At 48.5% G+C, this 25,245-nt stretch overlaps 1 protein-coding gene across 4 annotated transcripts in view; it reads left to right on the top strand.

Annotated features, from left to right (window-relative positions):
* KIAA0232 (KIAA0232 ortholog) overlaps positions 1-25,245 on the top strand; it is a 54,396-nt gene that overhangs the window by 3,992 nt on the left and 25,159 nt on the right. For all 4 annotated transcript variants that reach the window (XM_044296131.1, XM_044296112.1, XM_044296121.1 and 1 more), the window contains exons 2-4: positions 8,761-9,248; positions 11,094-11,231; positions 19,716-19,806. In XM_044296131.1, coding sequence (XP_044152066.1) covers positions 9,021-9,248; positions 11,094-11,231; positions 19,716-19,806 — 457 coding nt within the window. In that variant the 5' untranslated portion in view covers positions 8,761-9,020. The remainder of the gene's footprint in view (positions 1-8,760; positions 9,249-11,093; positions 11,232-19,715; positions 19,807-25,245) is intronic.

Genomic DNA, 25,245 nt, shown 5'->3' with positions numbered 1-25,245 from the left:
TACGGATCACTTTACTGTAGTTATCTGCTTATCTATACACAGGTGATATCTGTCATTCTAATCCTGCCTGTAAATATAAGATGGGATCCACTATTCCCAATAGGTGATATCACAGCTTATCTACCCCCTCCTGACCTCTGCACAGATCATGCTTAGAAAACTCTCCCACAGAAGTCAATGAGGTCCCTTCCTGTCCATTGTGTCTATGGACCTTGGGACGTCCCATCTTTACATAGTGGCATGTGCCTATAGACAAGTACACTGTGTGGATTTAGTAATACAGTTGTTCCTTCCTCAGGTTAAGTATTGGGTCTTTCCATAGTCTTTTTAGATCGTATTGTAAGGCAGGATTCACACACGGCCTTATGCTGCATTTTACAGCTACAGAAATTACTTGAAGGGCGTTTCCCAGAAAATAGCAAATAGCATATTGAGGAGTTATCCTCTGGCTAGGTCGTCAATATTAGATCACTGGAGGTCCGACTCCTGGCGGTTTCAGGAAGCTGCAGCACTTAAAAGCACAGTGCCATATATTGTTTAGTGGCTGTACTTGGTATTGCAGCTCAGCCCTATTGACTTCAATGGGCCTGAGCTGCAACTAGGTCATGTGACATCACATCTAACACCTGATTGGCGGGTCCCACGGTACCTTCTTCTGTCTAGAAAGACTATTTGATTCATTTGAATATGTTAATTTGATTCATTTAACATTCATATGTTAAACATAAAAATGTGATTGTAAATCCACAGAAAATGCATTTTGATTCTTGTTCTCGCTGTATGTAAATTAACTTGTTGAAATCAAGGAGGTGACACAAAGCCCCTGGAAGTCAGTCCTTCCCCGGCCTGCAGCTTGACTGTTCTCCACTCCAGGGAACTTCATCCCCTGTTCTCACGAAGTTCTGTGCAGGCTCAGTGATTTTACTTCCTGAGCATGCCCAGTGCTGTACGGCAGCTATGGGGAGAGCGCTCCCGCCCTTCAGAGCATGCCCAGTGCTGTACAGCAGCTATGGGGAGAGCGCTCCCGCCCTTCAGAGCATGCCCAGTGCTGTACAGCAGCTATGGGGAGAGCGCTCCTGCCCTTCAGAGCATGCCCAGTGCTGTACAGCAGCTATGGGGAGAGCGCTCCCGCCCTTCAGAGCATGCCCAGTGCTGTACAGCAGCTATGGGGAGAGCGCTCCCGCCCTTCAGAGCATGCCCAGTGCTGTACAGCAGCTATGGGGAGAGCGCTCCCGCCCTTCAGAGCATGCCCAGTGCTGTACAGCAGCTATGGGGAGAGCGCTCCCGCCCTTCAGAACATGCCCAGTGCTGTACAGCAGCTATGGGGAGAGCGCTCCCGCCCTTCAGAGCATGCCCAGTGCTGTACAGCAGCTATGGGGAGAGCGCTCCCGCCCTTCAGAGCATGCCCAGTGCTGTACAGCAGCTATGGGGAGAGCGCTCCCGCCCTTCAGAGCATGCCCAGTGCTGTACAGCAGCTATGGGGAGAGCGCTCCCGCCCTTCAGAGCATGCCCAGTGCTGTACAGCAGCTATGGGGAGAGCGCTCCCGCCCTTCAGAGCATGCCCAGTGCTGTACAGCAGCTGTAGGGAGAGTGCCCCTGCCCTTCAGAGCATGCCTCAGCTCATGTGCAGTGAAGCGCGGAAGCCAGGGGCCATACAGCCCTATTCACTGGGCATACGCCCGAAGTGAAAGCGAATGGAGCCTGTGTGGGATTGGGGGGAGGGGTGCTGGCGGGGAAGACCTGACTTCCTGGAGGCTTGTGCTGGCTCCTTGACTTCAACAAGTTAATTTGCATACAGCGAGCACAAGAATCAAAGTGCATTTTCTGTGGATTTACAAGTTACTCAAAGAATTCAAGAGTCGCTTCTGGACAGACCACCATATCCTGATGAATAAGATGTAGTGGACAGTTTCACACTCGCAAACGTGATGTCGGGTTCCTTTTAAAGGGAACCTGTCACCAGTTTTATGGTGTCCTAACTAAGGGCAACATAAATAAGTGACTGATTCTCTTAGCAAAATGCTGGGTCACTTTCTTTAATTGACCCAGTCAATCTGCCAACATCTTGTATTGAAAAGCTCCAGCTGATAATGATGAGTCATGAATATTTATGAGCTCCTGACTCTCCCCGCCCACCTGCTGCTGAATGACAGTTTGTTTCCATATGAATCAGCAGCAGGTGGGCAGGGGAGTGGCTATAGCTCTGAATTAAATATACGCTGGACTCAATGACATCACGCCGGACTCGAATCAGCTCATTAGCATGCGGCATCTTTGTGTGTATATTATGAGGTAACCATCTGTCACACCAGTAAGTGAATACATCTAAGGCACTTTTTAGTAGTTAATGATTGTATATAATTAGATTATAATCAAATATCCACATGACAGGTTCCCTTTAACCACCTCCGGACCGCCTAACGCACATGTGCGTTCCGGAGGTGGCAGGCTGGCGCACAGTCACGCATATATGCGTCATCTCGCGAGACGCGAGATTTCCTGTGAACGCGCGCACACAGGCGCGCGCGCTCACAGGAACGGAAGGTAAGCAAATGGATCTCCAGCCTGCCAGCGGCGATCGCTCGCTGGCAGGCTGGAGATCCGAATTTTTTAACCCCTAACAGGTATATTAGACGCTGTTTTCATAACAGCGTCTAATATACCTCCTACCTGGTCCTCTGGTGGTCCCTTTTGTTAGGATCGACCACCAGAGGACTCAGGTAGGTCAGTACAGTCGCACCAAACACCACACTACACTACACCCCCCCCCCCCGTCACTTATTAACCCCTTATAAACCCCTGATCACCCATGATCACCCCATATAAACTCCCTGATCACCCCCCTGTCATTGATCACCCCCCTGTCAGGCTCCGTTCAGACGTCCGTATGATTTTTACGGATCCACGGATACATGGATCGGATCCGCAAAAAGCATACGTACGTCTGAATGGAGCCTTACAGGGGGGTGATCAATGACAGGCGGGTGATCACCCATATACACTCCCTGATCACCCCCCTGTCATTGATCACCCCCCTGTCATTGATCACCCCCCTGTAAGGCTCCATTCAGACGTCCGCATGATTTTTACGGATCCATGGATACATGGATCGGATCCGCAAAACGCATGCGGACGTCTGAATGGAGCCTTACAGGGGGTGATCAATGACAGGCGGGTGATCACCCATATACACTCCCTGATCACCCCCCTGTCATTGATAACCCCCCTGTAAGGCTCCATTCAGACGTCCGCATGCGTTCTGTGGATCCGATACATGTATCCATGGATCCGTAAAAAATCATGCGGATGTCTGAATGGAGCCTTACAGGGGGGGGTGATCAGTGACAGGGGGGTGATCACCCCCTGTCATTGATAACCCCCCTGTAAGGCTCCATTCAGACGTCCGCATGCGTTCTGTGGATCCGATCCATGGATCCGTAAAAAATCATGCGGATGTCTGAATGGAGCCTTACAGGGGGGGTGATCACCCCCCTGTCATTGATCACCCCTCCCCTGGTAAGGCTCCATTTAGACATTTTTTTTTGGCACAAGTTAGCGGAAAATTTTTGTTTGTTTTTGTTTTTGTTTTTTCTTACTAAGTCTCATATTCCACTAACTTGTGTCAAAAAATTTAATCTCACATGGACGCACCATACCCCTCACGGAATCCAAATGCGTAAACATTTTTAGACATTTATATTCCAGACTTCTTCTCACGCTTTAGGGCCCCTAAAAAGCCAGGGCAGTATAAATACCCCACATGTGACCCCATTTCGGAAAGAAGACACCCCAAGGTATTCCGTGAGGGGCATATTGAGTCCATGAAAGATTGAAATTTTTGTCCTAAGTTAGCGGAAAGTGAGACTTTGTGAGAAAAAAACAAAAAAAAATCAATATCCGCTAACTTATGCAAAAAAAAAAAAAATTCTATGAACTCGCCATGCCCCTCATTGAATACCTTGGGGTGTCTTCTTTCCAAAGTGGGGTCACATGTGGGGTATTTATACTGCCCTGGCTTTTTAGGGGCCCGAAAGTGTGAGAAGAAGTCTGGGATCCAAATGTCTAAAAATGCCCTCCTAAAAGGAATTTGGGCCCCTTTGCGCATCTAGGCTGCAAAAAAGTGTGACACATCTGGTATCGCCGTACTCAGGAGAAGTTGGGGAATGTGTTTTGGGGTGTCATTTTACATATACCCATGCTGGGTGAGATAAATATCTTGGTCAAATGCCAACTTTGTATAAAAAAATGGGAAAAGTTGTCTTTTGCCAAGATATTTCTCTCACCCAGCATGAGTATATGTAAAATGACCCCCCAAAACACATTGCCCAACTTCTCCTGAGTACGGCGATACCAGATGTGTCACACTCTTTTGCAGCCAAGGTGGGCAAAGGGGCACATATTCCAAAGTGCACCTTTCGGATTTTGCAGGCCATTTTTTACAGATTTTGATTGCAAGGTACTTCTCACACATTTGGGCCCCTAAATTGCCAGGGCAGTATAACTACGCCACAAGTGACCCCATTTTGGAAAGAAGACACCCCAAGGTATTCCGTGAGGGGCACGGCGAGTTCCTAGAATTTTTTATTTTTTGTCACAAGTTAGCGGAAAATGATGATTTTTCTTTTTTTTTCTTTTTTCCTTACAAAGTCTCATATTCCACTAACTTGCGACAAAAAATAAAAAATTCTAGGAATTCGCCATGCCCCTCACGGAATACCTTGGGGTTACATTTACATGTAACGTTACGTTACATTTTGATTAATAACAAAAAAAGTAAAAATGTCAGCAGCAATAAAATACCACCAAATGAAAGCTCTATTAGTGAGAAGAAAAGGAGGTAAAATTCATTTGGGTGGTAAGTTGCATGACCGAGCGATAAACGGTGAAAGTAGTGTAGTGCCGAAGTGTAAAAAGTGCTCTGGTCATGAAGGGGGTTTCACCTAGCGGGGCTGAAGTGGTTAAGGGACATTTTATATGGCATTGTATCAGGAGTAAACTTTTCTATGAACGCTCCTTTCCGATAATCTGCCTATGTAACGGCGTGGAAAGTCACCCGATGGACGAGCAAACTTGTATTCCAAATATAACAACCCTGGAGCGTCTTTTCTTAGATCTCTTTATTGTCCTTCCCCTTTTATTCCTCCTGGAAATAGATGAATAAATTGGCACCTGGGCTCTATCATACCCACTTATCAGAGGGGCGCATCCTTTTACAGTCTGGCATTGTCAGCCCTGATTGCAGAGTGTGGCAACACACCCAGTTGTCAGTTTATTCATGCATTTCTAGAAGGAATAACGGAGGCGCACAGAGTTGTAAGAAAAGCCCTCATTGATCATCAGAGCAGGGTTTCAGAGTCTTTTATATGAATGGGGCAGCAATAGAGCATGTCCACTATCACTCCATTCATTCACTGTGGGGCTGATATATATAGATAGATAGATAGATATAGCCGAGCGGTCAGACCCCCACCGATCACACACTGTAGATGGAGGACACATTTGTATCTTGGTTGTCAATTTCCACTGGACCCTTGGAGAGGAGCATGCTTATCAGCTTCCTGCTGCTGGGTTTCGGCCCCTTTTTGATTTGCCTCGCTCCGGCCCCCTATGTACTGGATAGGGGAGTCACGTATACCACTGAAGCCAATGACTGGCCGCAGCCGTGACGTGTCCTCCATGCAGCATGTGACCCTGTGATGCACCACTTGGTGGTGGACCCATTGCTACCGCGGACATCATTGGTTGCAGCAGTAGATATGACCCCCGTCCGCTCTGGAAACTGTGAATAAGAGCACTGCAGTGCGGCGACCTAAATGACCTGTTTAGATCAAATTTTTATGAATTTTTGGTGACTTGAAAAAAAGAAATCCATTTTATGTGGCTTGGGGAAAAGTTTTTCAGGAGCACTGCCATTAATTTTCACAAGACAGATATCACTTTAATCAGCAGTTTCTACCCTACCAGGCAGTATGCATGGTTTAAAAGGGTCAATTCTGCTGATCGGCCCTCTTTAAGCATTTTTTTCATCTGCAGATTTTTAATTGGATTGTACATTGATTTGTCCTGCCGCGCAGATTAGAGGTCACGCACATGTCCCCGGTGCTGCGCGATCCCCACATAGGATGGGCTGCACTGGAGGCAGCTGAGTGCAGATCCCGTGACCCACATACAGGTTACTGCTGCTATTTTTACCTCTGTGATTACGTGTAAGCTTGCTCTAGCTCTGCCCATATTGTATAATATCATTTGACCACGAGTGCATCCCGGGGTCTGCGTGAAAGGAACGCCGCTTCCATTTCCCATCCCGAACGTGCAGATTCTGGGTACATGCTGTGTCTGTAGGTGGCATTCTTATTGCGTGCCTTATAAGTATTGTAATGGGGTTGCTTTTTACATGCCACGGGCGCAAGTTTCTAAAAAAGAAAATCTGCACAAATTAGCGTTTTCTGGTGCAGATTTGATGCATTTTTTCTCCCTTGCATTGAAAAGAAAGGACTTGCTGGGGATTTCTAAATCCACACGGAAGAAAGATGTAAAGTGTACATGAGGTTTGTCTGATCTCACACTGCGGTCTGCACGAGAATCCACGTGTGCGGGTAGTCTAAGGCTAAATGCACACGATCAGGATTGATTGAATCTGCACCGTGGTCAGTACTTTGTGTTCTATGAGAACTTGAAATTCTCATGCACACAATACAGTTTTTTATTTTTTTTCTCTGCGGATTTTAAAATCAGCAGCATGTCATTTTATTTTTCCTGTCCGGGTTTTCTCCATTCACTTCAATGGGGAGAGTAAAATCCGCACTAATTAATGCGGATTGACGGCACTGATTTCCCTGCGAACACCTGCAGATTTCAGTGCGGATTGTCCGCATATTAATCCTGAAAGTGCGCGTTTACCCTAAGGCCCACTGCACACGTTGCAGAATAGCCACAGCAAAGTGCATGAGATTACACGGGTCTCGTGTATACTTTGTGGATTTTTTTCTGTGCAGAAATTGACCTGCATTCCAAAATTAATGTTAATTATGTTTGCGGTTTTAGCTGTGGATTTCACCCTTTTTCTATGGAAGGGTCTGATCTGCGGCAAAACCGCATCTAATACGCGCCAAAACCGCAATTAGACATGCTGCAGAAAAGCACATAAATCCGCACAGAACTTTGTGCAGATCTCATGTGCGTTCACCCACACCCCTGTACACGTGGCCTATGGGTCCAGGCCCACACAGCGGTGGCTTCTTGCAGGCAGCAAACCATTTCCAAATGCGGTGGGAGCAGTTTTCGAATTGCTAGTTAAAGGGGTTCTGTGCTTTGTTTAAACTGATGATCTATCCTCTGGATAGATCATCAGCATCTGATCGGCGGGAGTCCGACCCCCGCCGATCAGCTGTTTGAGAAGGCAGAGGTGCTCCAGCAGCGCCGCAGCCTTCTCACTGTTTACTGCAGGCCCAGTGACGTCACGACTAGTATCACTGGCCTGGGCGGGGCTAAGGGCTCTTTCACACTTGCAGCAGGACGGATCCGGCAGGCTGGTCTCCCTGTCGGATCAGTCCTTCCGCTGTTTCGCCGGACCGCCGCTCCGTCCCCATTGACTATAATGGGGACGGGGGCTGAGCTCCGGCACGGCAGTGCACGGTGAAAGCCGCCGGACTAAAAAGTCGGACATGCAGGACTTTTTAGTCCGGCGGCTTTCGCCGTGCTGCGCCGGAGCTCAGCCCCCGTCCCCATTATAGTCAATGGGGACGGTCCGGCGGCTCGGCGAAACAGCGGAAGGACGGATCCGACAGGGAGACCAGCCTGCCGGATCCATCCTGCCACAAGTGTGAAAGGATGGAGCTTAGCCCCGCCAAGGCCAGTTGATACAAGTCGTGACGTCACTGGGCCTGCAGTAAACAGTGAGAAGGCCGCACTGCTGCCTTCTCAAACAGCTGATTGGCGTGGGGTCCCGGGTGTCGGACTCCCGCAGATCAGATGCTGATGATCTATCCAGAGGATAGATCATCAGTTTAAACAAAGTGCAGAACCCCTTTTAATGGCGGCACAAATTTGCTGACAGCGCCTGCAAAAAAGGTGACTATTATGACTAAAACCGCACTGATACCGGCCACTATACTGCTACTGTAAACCAATGAGTGCTAATGAGGATTATACGGTGCTTACTAATATATGCCGTTCTTAGGGTGTGTCCCATTTTCAATACTTCTGAAGTCACAACCCCAGTCTTCTGTCATGTCTGTCATGCCCAGTCTATAAGATGGCTGCACATGGAGGATCCTGTGATGGGAGACAAAATTCAGCGTCCTCCATAGCCCCCATCCACATTAGGCGGCGATAATCTAATGTGTATGATGAGCTCCTAACTCTCCCCTGATGGAATTTTTCTCCCTCCTTCGGTTCTCTCTGAAGATAAGTGTCTGCCAGCGGCCCCCCCCCCACTTAGAACACATACATATGGGCAAACAGTCTAAAGGCCCCCATACACATTGGTGTATAAACCGTCGACAGTCTCTGTATGGGGAGGTCTGAACTCTTGACCAATAACGTTGGGGAGGGAAGGATCAGGGCAAGTTAATATTTTCACCCGATCCCTTTGTTCACCAGGGAGATAAGCTGCCAGCTGCGGGGCCTGGCAGCAGCTATCTCTCTATTGAATACACATGTATGGCAGCATTCACATCTATGGGGATTATGTGTCGTATAACTGTTGTCGCCATATCTGTACCGTGCCTTTCCTAATTATCTATAAATTCCATTTTCCAGGTTCTGCCATAGAGGTAATCCTTCTGTCAATGTGAACAGAGAGCACATCTTCATGTGTGTCCACCTAGTAAGATGTATCTCTTCAGTCATGCCTGAGGAATAAGAAGTCTCTCGAAGACTAAATGTCGGCAATGATAAATGATCTTCCTGGAATTGAAGTGTTTTAACAGATTCCTAAAATGAAGATCCCTTCCACCTTCTAAAGCAACATCCTACCAAAAAAATGCTTCATATTCTAGGGATGCCAACAACCTAGATTCATGCGCCCTATCTGTACAGCTGTGGATGGTTTACCATCAGAAGGCACCCTAAGCTCCCTTCCTGGTCTGGTTTCTGTCTTTGAAATGTCGATGCTTCGTGCTTTAGACCCGGTCCAGACTTGGCTGGGGCAAGAGCTGGAGAAATGTGGTATCGATGCCATGATATACACTAGATATGTCTTAAGTCTCCTGCTACATGACAGCTATGACTACGACCTTCAAGAACAGGTGAGTTGGCCCATGGGTTTTCTTAACTTTTATTCCCCCGCAGGTCGTCTGTCAATGAGGTTCTTGAAGTCGAAGGGGCATTGTAGAGTATTTTTACAGCAATCTCAGACAGAGAACATCATTAGAAACCTGATGTCAACAGCTGTAAGGTACTGCTGGTCTATGATCCATTTTGGTGCTGACAGGTTCCCTTTAAATGTATTAAAGACATATGTTGTGTGTGTGAACCCCTTACTTTATCTGTATTCATTTTCTGCTTATTATCATAAAGAGGTTATCCCACCATTTAGTAAAATGAGGCAGGGGCAGATGTCGCTGGTCTTGTGCCACCACTCTGATCCTGCTGGGCCTACGGTAGTCGCGTGTCGTTTGTTGTTCCCATGACCATGCACGTGAGGCCGCTAAGACCCAGGGATTGGCTCTAGCGTTCACACGACCCATGAACGTGACGTCAACAGTACGGACCCAGCGGGGATCGTGGAGGCAGGGGTCCTGCAGGACTTTAGATTTGAAGAAGGGTTTTTATTTTTGTTGTATATGTCAATTCCTTGCAGTTAAAATGCCCCATGGGATCCCCGCTGGGCCTTAAAGGGACACTGACAGGCCCAAAAAGCATATTTAGGGGTATATATGACAGTATAGGTCTTATAAAGGATATTAGAATCATCTAAGTATCCCCCCTGTCCACCTCATAAATACAGTAATCTGAAGTTTTATAACCTGCTTTCCTGGTGTTCAATCTGCCCAAGGGGCGGTGCTTCATATCAACTTGCGCCCAGCCAGCCTCGCCACAACTGCCGTTTGAAGCGCCGCCCAGCTTATCAATATTCACTGAGCTGGGCGGCTACTCTGAAGCCCTGTACTAGTGTCCCTGGCCATCTTCAGCACATGCGCCCGGCACCCTCACTGGCCGGGATCGCATTGCGCGTCTGCTTTATGCGCTGTGCCCGGCGCATGCGCATAAAGCAGACGCGCGATGCGATCCCGGCCAGTGAGGGTGCCGGGCGCATGCGCTGAAGATGGCCAGGGACACTAGTACAGGGCTTCAGAGTAGCCGCCCAGCTCAGTGAATATTGATGAGCTGGGCGGCGCTTCAAACGGCAGTTGTGGCGAGGCTGGCTGGGCGCAAGTTGATATGAAGCACCGCCCCTTGGGCAGATTGAACACCAGGAAAGCAGGTTATAAAACTTCAGATTACTGTATTTATGAGGTGGACAGGGGGGATACTTAGATGATTCTAATACCCTTTATAAGACCTATACTGTTATTTATATATATATATATATATATATATATATATATGCTTATGCTTTTTGGGCCTGTCAGTGTCCCTTTAATATAAATCTGTAATATAGAAAAATACACATTACTTTAATAACTGTCCCAGTTTCCTGCCTAGTTTTACTAAATCTTGATGTTTTGGGCCTGGATTTCCACAGCATTATGGTCTCCAGCTACAATGGTGGATCCAGAAAAATGTAATATTGTCCCTTGAGCGCCTTCTAGACTGTACTTCAGTGTAGAATCCTCCTCAAAATCTGCAGCGTGTGTACACAGATCTAACATGGCGTTGTGAAACAAGTGCACAGGGAAACGAAGGACCTCATACTGTTATATACGATGTATATTAGGGCAGTGTTTCCCAACCAGTGTGCCTCCAGCTGTTCAAAACTACAACTCCCAGAATGCCTGGACAGCCTTTGGCTGTGCAGGCATGCTGTGAGTTGTAGTTTTGCAACAGCTGGAGGCACACTGGTTGGGAAACACTGTATTAGGGGGGCGGTCACATGTAGAATCTGCTCTTCACTCCTTTTTATTAATGTTTTTTCTCCCCCTCAATTACAGGAAAATGACATCTTTGCGGGCTGGGAAAAGGGAGCTTGCAAGAAGTGGGGGAAAGGCAAGAAAAAGAGTTCAGATCTCTCCATGGAGGAAATGAAGAAACAGGCTGCAGTGCAATGTCTGCTTTCAGCTTCTGATGAAGTAAGTGACCTTCACAGCTGTACTTCCTCTTCTGTACGGTTCACTTCCCTGTACGCTGGTGATTACACAGCCTGATCTCCTCCCTAGTCCTATCCTGCTGTGAGGCAAACATGGTATATGATAAAATCCTTTAAAGGTAATCTGTCACATTAAACATGGTGCCTGAGCCAAAGGTATCATGATATAGAGCAGGAGGAGCTGAGCAGACTGATGTATGGTTTAAAGGGAGTCTGTCACCACATTTGAGCATATTAGACTGATCAAATAGCGTTATATGTGACACCGAGAACTTAAAAACGGTACCTTTGTTGTATCTAATGGAGTTTTCTTTCAGCCAAAAATGAACTTTTAAGATTCTGTAAATGCGCCCTCTCAAGTGCCCAGGGCGGCGTCTCAATCGTCCGAGTCCCAGGCAGCACCTCCTCAACGGCTCATAACCCCGCCCTCCATGTGCCTCTGCCCGCCCGTTTACTCTCCTCCTCTCCTTTTCCACTGCGGCCGCGCGGTCAAATTCGTAGCGGGCGCAGTGGAAAAGGAGAGAGGAGGAGAGTAAACGGGCGGGCAGAGGCACTATGTGGCACATATAATGCTATTTCATCAGTCTAATATGCTCAAATGTGGTGACACTCCCTTTAATGGGAAAAAATTCAGTGAAAATTTTAATTTATACACTTAAAAAGGAGCTGTCCCCTCCTGTCTTTTAGAATCTACTTGCATCCCCCATGTAATAACATTTCTGGTGCATCTATTCTTATGAATGTATGTTGTGCCCTTCCTGTATTATTCCTGCTAGAAGTTTACAAATTGCTAGCAGTCCGCAGTAATGGTACTGCTGGGTGTTACCACTAGCGGGTGTGTCTGTGTAATCAGTGCTGCTGGTGTCAGGCTGTGCAGGGACACGTCCCAACTGGTAACATCCAACTGTACCATCTTACTGCAAGCTGCTGGCTATTCATTCATAACTTCTAGTAGAAATAACAGAGAAACGACGCAACATAGTCATAAGAACAGATGCTCCAGATTTGATATTACAGGGGAATAGAAGTAGTTACTACTACAACAGACATGTTGGGAGAGGAGACAGCTGTCTGTATACACAGTCATAGAGGGGAAGGCTGTCAATCACAGATGTTACAGTAGGACCTGCACACTGGTAGGTTGCTGAAGCTGGCGTCCCAGCTGGTCCCATAAATGCTCGATTGGCCATAGGAAGTGTGCAATCTTTGCTGTGTAAGCGACCTTCACCGTGCTGAAAAATGCCATTTGGAAGCCAGACATTCCCAGTGAGCTGTCTGAGTCTTTTGGTGAAGTTCAAGTGCAGTATCTGTTCTGGCTTTAGCGGCAGTAAGATGAAGTTATATGATGGTTGCAGCAAGTGCCCGTTGGATAATAGGCAGGTACTGTAATGCATTAGATGATTTCGACCTTTAGGCAGATTGGTTGTGTCCCTTCAGACATTGGTGGAATATTGGTAAGATAAGCCATCAATGTCATATAGCTGTGGGCCCCACCTAATCTAGAGAGCGGGTAATCAAGCCAATTGCACACTCCCTCAAACGCTGTGACATCTGTGGCATTGTTCAAGTATTAGGTCGCACTACTGTGTGGGGTGACGCAGGATGGGTGCTCTCAGCCAACAGATTCATCCAATCTATAAGCTAAACAATATTGAAAAGAAAGGGCTGGGCACTCTCTGTATCTGGAGTCAATGGTACTTTAAATAATAAAATACAATATATCAATATTAATCACAATGTTAAAAGTTGTTATATTGTATTTTATTATTTAATTAAAGTACCATTGACTCCAGATACAGAGAGTGCCCAGCCCTTTCTTTTCAATATCTGTGGCATTGTGCTGTGTGATCAAACTGCATATTTCAGAGTGGTCTTTTATTGTGGACAGTCTAAGGCACACCTGTGCAATATTCATGCTGTCTAATCAGCACCTTGATATGCCACACCTGTGAGGTGGGATGGATTATCTCGGCAAATGAGAAGTGCTCACTAACGCAGATTTAGGCCTCATGCGCACGACCGTTGTTTGGGGCCGTGTGCTGTCCGCATCCGTTTCTCCGTTCCGCGGTCTGCAAAAAATATATAACCTGTCCTATTCTTGTCCGTGCTTTGCGGACAAGAATGGGCAGTTATATTAAAGGCTATGTCTATCTATCTCGATGAATTGAGGCCAGCACTCCGGTCTTGTGGTGAGAAAAGGTGAATTTTATTACACCCAACAGCAAAGCAGCATTTCAGCTCTCTCAATGGAGCTTGACAAAGGCTCCATTGAGAGAGCTGAAATGCTGCATTGCTGTTGGGTGTAATAAAATTCACCTTTTTCTCACCACAAGACCGGAGTGCTGCCCTCAATTCATATCTATCTATCTATCTATCTATCTATCATGCCCCCCATATGCCGGGCCCCTCACACTGATTCTACCTACCTGACTCCCCGTGTCGCTCCTGGTTCCCGCACTGCCGCACCCGTACGCAGATGGAAACATTCGGGGGGGGGGGGGGGGGGTTCAGCCAATGATGGGGATGAGCCTCCCTAGCATCGCGGGTGACGCAAGGGAGGCCAGTTACCTTTTTTGTTTCAGAACATTTTCATTGTAATCTATTTGGATAAATCTTAATGGTGTTTTCTTCCCTCACCGAGAGCAAAATGATATATGAAAGGGAAACCAAATAATGCTGTAATAAACGGGAGAATGTCCCTTTAAAATGTCCTCCTTGCTATAATGGGCGAACCCAAGATCCTGTTCTTGTTTGTTTTTCTTGCCCGGTTACATGCCGGTGACATTATCTGACGGTTCTTTTTACTTTGACTTTAAAAATGTGGTGGCAATGGTCCAAAGTTATTTTTAGAGTAAAACTTTAGTCACACAAGCAGTCATATGAGGCCGGTCGGTCCATGGGTTGTATGCACTAATGCACATGTCCTGCTCCAGGCATCTGGAACTACGTTCCCCGGAATGGAGCCGTACAAGCCGGAGCCGGGGAGTCAGTGGGTACCCTTTTATCTGGTGTATTATGGCCTACAGTGACTCCTGCAGCACGTTTAAGCTTTGCTTGTTATTTCAGCCAGCTTACTGGCATTCAGCTGGCCGCAGCTTATCGGCAATCGGCAGTGCACACTAGGATTGTGCGGTGGTCAGTCATCGCTGTGGTGATTTAATTGGTGGATATATGGTCTATACAGTGAATTTATGCTGAAATCAAGGTTTACGGGTGTAAAGCTGTCTGATGTAGTAAAGAGTCTGATGTAGTAAGTTCAGGGTTGTCTGTGGCCACTGGCATCTTGTGGCCTCGGCAGTTGTGTAATGGCCAGCTATGAATGGAATTATTGCAGAATTATATAAATAAAAAATAACGAATATCACCAAAAATTCTAAAGAAAAAATGGAACATAAAGGCGTGATTTTAAACAATGGGTAATTTTCTGATGACGCGTTTCCTGCATCACAGGTCACTTATGCTGCAGGTTTTTATTTTATGCAGTTTAGGATGAGATTTTGTAAAACGCTGTGGGTTTACGTGCACCATGTGAACATGCCCTTGCGGCTCTGTGCCCATTAGAAGGCTAGGTGGGTGCTTACCAGATTAACCCGAAATCATGCTGCTGGTTTAGCTATGAATGTGATGGGTCTGTTTTCAGACCAGATCCCATTGGTCTCATGGCAGGGCCTCCACTGAAGTCCTGGTAAATGGTTTTTCGTTGGGCTGCAGTAACATCTCATTGCTTTGTAAAACGGCGATTACTGTGGGAAAAGGTGAAATGAAAATTAACACAGACTCTCTCCAAACCAAGGGGATTTTTTTTCTCTGTAACCCAAGCCTTCGTTTTCAGGAAGGGTTCTCATTTCATCTCTGGAGATGTTGGAGGTGGTCGTCCTCGCGTTTTAAAGTGTACATGTATGTAATGCAATAATAGGGTTGGGTGAATCACTCGGTGCTGCGGCTCACGTGGCGGTGCAGCTGACTCGCACACAACAGCTGCTTAATCCTTCACTGTGACAGCCCACATTCCAGGGAAAGCAGACGCTTGCACAGTGCCTGAACGTCCCTGTGCGCTGCCCTCTTACCCTACCCTTCATCTGGGTATAATCAGCTTGGTCATTGCTAGAAAGAATAAATGCGTTCATGTTAATTTCTGTCCGGGGAATGTGCGCTTGGTATTATATGGCAAGGATGAGATGTGAAGTATGCTGTGGAACTACATTGTCCAGCCAGCTTGAGCCGCTGCAGCCTCTTTCAGGATGCCATTAAAGTCAATGAGGTGGGTCGATGTGGCTTTGTCAGAACATGGATCGGTCCCGTTGGTCATGCCTCTGTTGTAACTGGGAGCCAAGATGATGGTGTGCACCGAGCCTTACAGGGGTTATCTTTATCAGGGACAACTCCTTCCATTATGCCAGTCCCTAGTGTCAGCACCACAGGCTTATTTGGCTGGGAGAAGCCTTGGCGTCTCCACTGCAGGGAACATGTACCTGATCAGTGGTGATCAGCTACTGATGCGCTATTCAGAGGATAGGTAGTAATCAATAGTTTAGAGCAGCACTCCTTCAGAATGCAACAGCTTGTCCAGACCACCGATCCTCAATGGTCAACAGATCAGTGAAGAAACAAGATGACAGCAGCATATCTAAATGAGGGTCCTTTATTCACTGAACTTCCATTAAGCAATGTACAAAGTGCGACGTTTCGGCTACATAGTAGTTTTTATCAAGCATCATGCCGCTGTCATCTTCTGTTTCTTCACTATCAGTATGATAGGTCATCAGTATAAAGATCTTGGGATGGGGGGGGGGACCCTTTGAAACATCTGTGGGTCATTTAGTGTATGCGATGGATAGATAGGACATGGACCTCCACCGTCCTGCTTTATTTGAGGTGAGGGGTCAGCACCTGCTCTGTGACCTGATGAAATATTCACTTTAATTGGCTCGTCCGAGTCTTGTTTGTGAACACTTAGTTTGCCGCAAGATTTTCCAGTGATCTCTTGGGGGTTGGTACGCTGCACTGCAAGCGGCTCCCCATCCCCTTGCATTGCCGGCCATGTACCGCTCAGCACAACAAGCATGCAGTATGCCTTGGATCAGGTCCGTCTTCCACCAGCTGACAAAGGGTTTGCTTCCGAAACGGCACTCCTTGAGCCATGGTAAGGGAATAGGGGAGAAACAACTAAGACCTGGATCAACGTGGGCAGCTCGTTCTGATGTAGTCTTCATGGCTGTGGAAATAAGTGGCGGTGCACTTAAAGGGAACCTGTCACCGGGATTTTGTGTATAGAGCTGAGGACATGGGTTGCTAGATGGCCGCTAGCACATCTGCAATACCCAGTCCCCATAGCTCTGTGTGCTTTTATTGTGTAAAAAAACAAAACGATTTAATACATATGTAAATTACCCTGAGATGAGTCCTGTCCCTGACTCATCTAAGGTTAATTTGCATATGTATCAAATCGTTTTTGTTTTTTTACACAATAAAATAAAAGCACACAGAGCTATGGGGACTGGGTATTGCACATGTGCTAGCGGCGATCTAGCAACCCATGTCCTCAGCTCTATACACAAAATCCCTGTGACAGGTTCCCTTTAAAGGTGTCCCAGCGGTGGCGGAGGGAATCTGCTTAGTCACTCTAAGCGTTCACTAGTCTGGGTTTGCAGACTCCTGTGATATCTGGGTTCATGTGTTGTCACAGTAAATATGTCGTGTAGTGAGAAGAGGAGGCAAGTTAGCTATTGACTCGTTTGTGTAAGCAGTGTTAACTCGTTGTAGTCCTGCAGATGAGATGTAGTAGTACTGTATGAAGGAGATCCATCTGTATCGAGTGGTATTAGTCTCTGCCAACTTCCTACTATTAACGTGTCGCCATGCAAGGAACGTCTCATACAGATGTCATGAATACGAAGACTTATCCTAATGCAGATGTCGTGGGTCATTAGATATTATACATGGAGGTGAATATCCATCACAGACTTTGTTTTTCATATTCTAGGTTGTCTTTGTGCACATGTGACGTTCCGGCATTTTGGGGAGTTTTAAAGTATATGTCCACTTTTTGCAACCACTTTTTTTTTGTTGTTTTGGCACTATGAATGTAAGCTACTTTTGCAAATAGTTTTCATTTAAAGGGGTTTTCAGAGATTTTTATACTGATAATCTATCCTTAGGATAGATGATCAGTATCTGATCACTAGTGGTCCGACACCCGGAACCCCCGCCGATCAACTATTTGAGAAGCGCCGCAGCTTACGAAGCACAGCGTGGTACATTGTATAGCGGCTGTGCTTGGTATCACAGTTCAGCCCCATTCACTTGAATGGGGCCCAGCTACGTCTAGGTTAGGTGACCGAAGAAGGTGCCTTCTCAAACAGCTGATCGGCAGAGGTCTCGGGTTTGCTGGACCCCCGCTCATCAGATGCTGATAACCTATCCTGAGGATAGCTCATCTCAGTCTCAGAAAACCCCTTTAAAACTTTCCAAACATTTTGAGGGGCATTTATCAAGCTGATTTATTTCACCACTGTGGCGTTAGAAAGTCGCACTTTATGGCGCACACCAAATCTTGGCCTTTTTGTGCTTCTTGGTGATACAAGGCTTAGCAGGAGGGTCGAGGCCTATCCTGGCCCACTGGATTTACTATCGCATACACCAAATACTGGCATAGGTTATAGCTCAAGTTTACACCAGTCCCTGGCTGGCATAGATTTGGGTTTTTGGCGCACGGTGTACCACATGCTCCTAATTTATTAGCCACATCTTGCTCCAGCGCACGGGGAATTAGGTTTGGTTTATGGCCTATGTCCTGTTGTTTACAGCTCCTCTGCAGATCTATATATCTCCAGACTACAAGCAAACCCCTGAGCCTGCAGTCATGGCTACTTCCTAACCTGACCCCTCTTCTACGGTCTGTGGGACAGAGATAAGAGAATAAAGGCCGATTTGTGCAAGTGCTTCCCTCGCGGCTATCGCCTGCTCGCTATCGGGCAATCGGCGGCGGTATTACAGATGATCGCTAATGAGCATTCATGCGAACGCTCTGTAGCGATTTTCTGCTGAGATATTGGCTTTTGTAAAGATTGGGATCAGACTACAGGATTTGTAGGCTGTAACTATAGATACAAATAAGACTGCATATGAGCTCTATACACGTAATGAGGGGGTAGGTTTATTAAGGCTTCTTATAAACCTTTGTCTTACAAGCAGTACAGAAAGAAATGTATAAAAGGTCTTATAATACTTATATCTTTCCTTAAAGTATTCACATAGCACATTGTGAAAATGCCACCCAGTACGTAACATTCATGCAACTTTGCTTCAAAACTGTATAAAAATGTTTATGGTTAACACTTCAGCATTGGAGTTAACATGTGCATTTTATACCTATGCGTACATGGATTCATCTTCATAAAATTACCAAAATTGAAGATGCCAGCAAGCTCAACGTTTTCGATGGACACCTGAGTTCCACGTTTTTCTATTCATTTGAATTGGTACCATGCAATACTGCATTTCAACCACGTCTACAACATGAGCACACAGCGTCCCTCAAATACCAGCTATGGCTGGGATGTTTTAGTTCTGCGACAAGATTACTCTTTTAAGACAACATCTTAAAGGGGTACTGTTAGTAGTTTTGCTAAATTTCTGACAGTACTAGTTAGGGTCAGGAAAGAGCAGTGTGAACATACTGTATTGTGGTGCTTTGCTCATCAGGAGTAGTGGGAATATGACGTTTTAAATTGTCAGATCATGCTCTAGCCTCCATCACTTGAATTGGCACTTTCAATTGAACAGAAAGCAGACGGCTCTATTCAAAATGTAATAGTCGTGCTGAGTTAATACCCATTGAAGTGAGAGAGCTGAGCTGCAGTTACCCCAGCACGGCCACTGCGCGTTGAACCGCTCTGTTCTTACTGTTATATTTGATGCTAGTTCCAGCGCTGGAGGCTGCATAGTGGGGGCGTCGGACCCTTACCGATCAGATAATTTTGACCTATCAAAAGTATAAGGTCATCACTATCAAAAACGCCTTCAAAGAGCAGAACAAATGTTCATGTTCACCCTACCACTGATAAAAGATCCACAAGGCATGTTTGCATTGCTTTCCCTGGCTCCTACCTAGTGTTCACAGCAGTTTAACATGATCAAAACTTCTCACCGATTCCCTTTAAGAACCATTAAACCTTAAAATGTTTTTTCACTCCTGGGGGCCTTGCAGATCCCTCAGCATGGACGGTATCCTATTTACCAGGTCAGCGCCGCTGGGTTTCCTGCTCCTTATCTATTTGCCCCCAGCAGAAAAGTGCGATCAGATACGGATGGCCTATCTTGAGGATAGGTCATCACTATTAAAGAGTAGACAACCCCTTTTAAGCAAATTTCACTAGATATCTAGCTCTTGGAAACGGTGCAGCCGTGTGTGTAGGTTAAATTGGATCTATCATAAATCTTGTTTTTGTGTTTTTTGTTTTTCTAGAGTTCTGGAATTGAAACTTTAGTGGAAGAGCTCTGCTCCAAACTGAAGGATCTCCAGAGTAGCCAAGGTGACCAGCTGCCCACAAGTAAAGGTAAGTATTTCAGGCCGGGTATGCATCTGATGTACAATACTGTATCTTTTCAGTAAGCCTGAAGTGAGTGAATTAACCTGTTATAAATAGGGAAACTTGGGAAAACAGTGCAATCTGCCTGATCTACCTTGCAGTATACATACAGAGGAAGTTTGAATCTGAACGTGGGCTGCAGAGGATGCAGTGAAAAGTATGCTTTTATTTGCTCCCATTGAGTAGAATTGTGCAAATTGAGGCTACAGAAAAATAGAGATATATATGCTCTCTCTATAATATATATATGCTCTCTCTATAATATATATATGCTCTCTCTATAATATATATATGCTCTCTCTATAATATATATATGCTCTCTCTATAATATATATATGCTCTCTATAATATATATATGCTCTCTATAATATATATATATATATCTCTCTCTATAATAAATATATATATATATTTCTCGCCCATTTTCCTTGGGGGACACAGACCTTGGGTATAGCTCAGCTCCCTAGGAGGCGTGACACTAAGTAAAACTGTTAAGCCCCTCCTCCATCAGCTATACCCTCAGCCTGGAGATAGAGGCTACCAGTTTTAGCTTAGTGTCCAAGGAGGCAAGACACTCCCTGCTACTGCAGGGCTGTTTTCTCCTTGTTATTTTTACTTTTTCTTCTAATTTTGTTATTTTATTTTTTCCTAGGGATACCAGAGACGCATTTGACCTCTCTGCTCTCCCGGGGTTGAGCTGCGCCAGTGCCAACTTATCTGCACTGCTGCCTCCCCCACAGAAGCAATAGGAGGATCTGGGCAGCAATGGCTCCCCTACATCCCGCCAGCTAGGGGGTCGCCCGCACGCCAAGCCCCTCTTCCAGCTTCCTGCCACTGCGGTGCCAGTGGCTGAAGGGGCGACCCTGCTGGAAAGGACTGAGGGTGAAGACGTCGCACGGTGAGATGGCTATTCCAGCCCATACCCCGTCCCTATCTGCAGCATCTACCCCTCTGGGTAAGGGGGGCACCCGTGGTCGCTCATTCTGAGCGCTCATCTGCAGGACAATGCAGCACAGCAGCATCCTCAGCACCCCCACGCTTTTCCCCCCCACGCTGCTATCTTTCCCCCCCCCCCCTCCCCCTCATCGGGGCTGACTCCATTTTTCTCTTCTCTCTCTCCCCCTTCCCGCCGAGAACGGGGGGCGGGGCTTAGCGGTCCCGGCAGGGGGCGGGGCTTCCGCGCGTCATTTTGGGGGCGGAGCTACGTTCTCCTTCACAGGAGACATTTCAAGCGCTGGAGGGGGCGGAGCTTGTTCCCCGCGCTTTCTGCTGAGGTTTCCCGCGCTTCCTCACTCCTGACAGGAAGCTGGGACACGGTGGGGGACTCTAACCTCCTGTGTACATCGCTCGGCTTCTGTGGGCGCTCTCTGCTGCTCACTGCTGTTTCACTGCTTCTCTGCTGCTGCTGATCTGGGCCATCTCCTGACGTTCTTCTGAGGCACTGGTAGGACAGTTAACCCTCTCCTAACCCTCCTGGTCATAGCTGCTATAACCCTTTGTGGTCTCTATATTAGAGTACAACCACACTTCAGCATGTCAGATCCCACAGGTGCCCCCAAACCCTGGTACCATGCCTGTACCGCCTGTAAGGAACTTTTTCCGCGTGGGCAATCTGAGCCGCATTGCCTTGCATGTCAGGCCCCGGTGCAGGGCCCGCTTCCCGCTGCGCCCCCCGGTGCCTCTGAACCCCCTGACTGGGCTAGGTCTCTGTCTCAGGCGGTGGAAAGCCTTACACACGTAGTGGGCCGTCTCGTGGATAGACCGCCTCTCCCGCAGGCTGCCACAATCCCTGTCGCACCCACTGGGACTACCGTTTCTGCCGCCCCCACTGGTTCCCTGCCTCCCAGCGAATCTTCCAGGGCCCGGCATACTCAGAAACGTTCAAGGGTTGAGCGCACATCTTCTCCAGATGCTTCGCTCTCTCCGCCATGCGTGCGAGCTCAGTCAAGTCTATCCTCTCAAAGGGATACGCTTTCTGAGGGAGAACTGGCGGATTCGGACGTGGACATGGACTCAGAGCTTCCGTCCAAATTGGCGTCCGCGGTGGGGCATCTTGTCACTAGCATCCGTGATACCTTTCAGCTACACGATGACCCCCCCAGCTCTGAACAGGCCGGCGTGTCCTTTCTCCGCCCCAAACAGGCCTCCAAGGTTTTTCCCATACACGCAGATTTTTCTTCTGTGGTATCCAAGGCTTGGACTCGGCCTAACGTCCGCTTTATTACACCCAAAAAGCTGGACATTTGTTATCCCTTTCCAGCGGATTCTGTGACCACGTGGACATCCCCGCCTAAGGTTGATCCTCCCGTGGCTCGCCTGTCCAAAAGCACTACTATTCCTGTACAGGACGGATCTTCCCTCCAGTCTGTTGAGGACCGTCGTACGGAATCCCTCTCCAAGGCCATATTTACTGCCTCTGGTTCGGCCCTTAGACCGGTCTTTGCCTCCGCCTGGGTTGGCAAAGCGGTCTCTGAATGGGGTTTGCAACTGGAACGGGAGTTAGGGTCGGACGTCCCTGTTCAGGACCTCCGTTCCTTAGCCCAACTAATTGTTCAGGCCGGAAAATTCGTCTGTGAGGCCTCCCTTGATGCGGGTGCCCTCATTGCCCGTTCCTCTGCCCTGGCAGTTTCTGTCAGGAGGGAACTCTGGCTGAAGGTTTGGGCGGCGGACGCCGCTTCCAAACGCTCTTTGGCCGGCCTACCATTCACGGGTTCCCGCCTGTTCGGAACCCGTCTGGACGAACTTATATCAGAGGCCACGGGTGGGAAGAGTACTCACCTCCCCCAGTCCAGGCCAATGGGCGCCCCCCGTGGTCGCGCTGGTTCGTCCCGTTTTCGGTCCTTTCGCAAGCCCACCGGGTCTAGACCCGCGGCCAGTTCTTCTTCCTCTGGCCCAGCCCAGGATAGACGCAAGAAGCCGTTTTTTCGGACGCAACCTACCTGGCGCAAGTCCCAGCCTGCACGGGCTCCCACAGGCCAGCAGCCCTCTGCCTGAAGGTGCGCCCCCACCCACCCGGGTGGGGGGCCTCCTTCTCCTATTCAGGAACGTATGGCGGGCCCACATCTCAGACGCATGGGCGCTCGAGATTGTATCTTGCGGATACAAAATCGAATTTGCGTCCATTCCGCCAGACCGTTTCTTCCGATCCCGTCCTCCGCGAGATCCCGTACGAGTGGCCGCCTTCTTCGCGGCCATTCACTCTCTAATGGACAAGGGTGTCGTCGCCCCCGTGCCTCCGACGGAAAGGTTCAGGGGGTTCTACTCGAACCTCTTTGTGGTTCCCAAGAAGGAAGGCTCAGTGCGTCCGATCTTGGACCTAAAACGCCTGAACCGTTTTCTCCGACTGCAGAGATTCCGGATGGAGTCTCTCAGGTCCGCAGTGGCCTCCCTGGAAAGAGGGGATTTCATGGCCTCAATCGACATTCAGGATGCATACCTCCACGTTCCGGTTGCTCCATGTCATCACCGCTTCCTGCGCTTTGCGGTGGGGGACGATCACTTCCAATTCGTCGCCCTTCCCTTTGGTCTGGCGACTGCTCCTCGAGTGTTCACCAAGGTCCTGGCCCCTGTCTTGGCCCTTCTACGTTCAAGAAGTGTTTTTCTTCTCCCATACTTGGACGACATCCTGGTCAAGGCACCCTCCTTCTCTCAGACATCCCGCAGTGTGGAACTCACTCTGGAGACCCTGACGCGGTTCGGTTGGATTATCAACCACCCCAAATCTTCCCTTACCCCCTCCAGACGGCTGATCTTCCTGGGGATGCTCCTGGATACAGAGTTGGCGGAGGTCCGCCTTCCGTCGGACAAGCGTCTGGCCCTTCGCGGGTCGGTTCGCAGTCTCCTCCGTCATCACCGCCCTTCCCTCAGATCCAGCATGCGGTTGTTGGGAAAGATGGTTGCCTGTTTCGAAGCGGTGCCGTTCGCACAATTCCGATCCCGCACCTTTCAGAGGGCAATTCTGTCGGCCTGGGACAAATCACTGAGGAGTCTGGACAGGACCTTTCTTCTGCCTCCCCTGGCTCGAGCTTCCCTCGGCTGGTGGTTGCATATCCCTCTAAGGGGGAAGTCCTTCCTTCCACTGAACTGGCTGGTGATTACCACAGATGCCAGCTTACGGGGGTGGGGGGGGTTTTCCCTCCCCGGTCCGTCCAGGGCGTTTGGTCTCTATCGGAGTCCAGACTTCCAATCAATATTCTGGAACTGAGGGCGATTCTTCTGTCCCTCAGACACTGGACCCATCTGCTGAGGGCCACCCTGTTCGGATCCAATCGGACAATGCCACGGCTGTGGCATACATAAACCATCAGGGAGGCACTCGCAGCGATGCAAGAGGTGACCCTCATTCTCCTCTGGGCGGAGACGCACGTGCCGGCCTTATCTGCGATTTACATCCCGGGGGTGGACAACTGGGCGGCGGATTTCCTCAGCCGGTCCACCATCGACCCGGGAGAATGGTCCCTGCACCCAGAGGTGTTCGAAGCCCTTTGTCTTCGCTGGGGTCGCCCCGACGTGGACCTCATGGCCTCCAAATTCAACCACAAGGTCCCCCTATACCTGGCCAGGGCACGGGACCCGAAGGCATACGGCGCCGACGCGCTCGTCCTTCCGTGGCGCGAATTCTCCCTTCTGTACGTCTTTCCTCCTTTTCCCCTCCTGCCACGGGTTCTTCGGAGGATCGCGGCAGAGGGCGTCCCCGCGATTCTAATCGCCCCGGATTGGCCCCGCCGGTCTTGGTACGCCGACCTAATGTTGCTGTTGGCAGACGCACCGTGGCCACTGCCCTCCAGGGAAGACCTTCTCTCTCAGGGACCGATCTTCCACGAGCATTTAGGCTCGCTACGTTTGACGGCGTGGCTATTGAGACCGCCGTCTTAACGCGACGGGGTTTCTCCGCGGACGTAGTCCGCACCATGATCCGGGCTCGTAAGCCCGTATCCTCTAGGATCTACTATCGGGTTTGGAGGTCCTATCTGGGGTTCTGTGAGTCCCGGAGCATCCCACCTCTCCGGTTTTCTCTTCCCACAATCCTGTCCTTCCTCCAGTCGGGTCTGGACCTGGGGCTGTGCCTCAGTTCTCTGAAGGGTCAGATTTCGGCGCTGTCTATTCTTCTCCAGCGTCCCCTGGCCCCTCTAGGGCCAATTAAGACCTTTTTACAAGGGGTGGCTCACTCTGTTCCGCCGTACCGCCCTCCAGTTCCTTCCTGGGACCTGAATGTGGTGCTCTCGGCGCTCCAATCAGCCCCCTTCGAGCCTTTACGGGAGGTCTCCCTTCGCCTTCTGTCCTGCAAGGTCATCTTTCTTGTGGCCGTCACGTCTCTCCGACGGGTGTCGGAGTTAGCGGCTCTTTCTTGCTCCGAACCTTTCCTGATCTTCCACCAGGATAAGGTTGTGCTTCGGCCTGTCCCGA

Source organism: Bufo gargarizans, chromosome 1 (genome assembly GCF_014858855.1).
Source record: "Bufo gargarizans isolate SCDJY-AF-19 chromosome 1, ASM1485885v1, whole genome shotgun sequence".
Lineage (NCBI taxonomy): Eukaryota > Metazoa > Chordata > Amphibia > Anura > Bufonidae > Bufo > Bufo gargarizans.
Note: the sequence above shows the minus strand (reverse complement) of the source record. Positions and strands in the feature narration are given on the sequence as shown.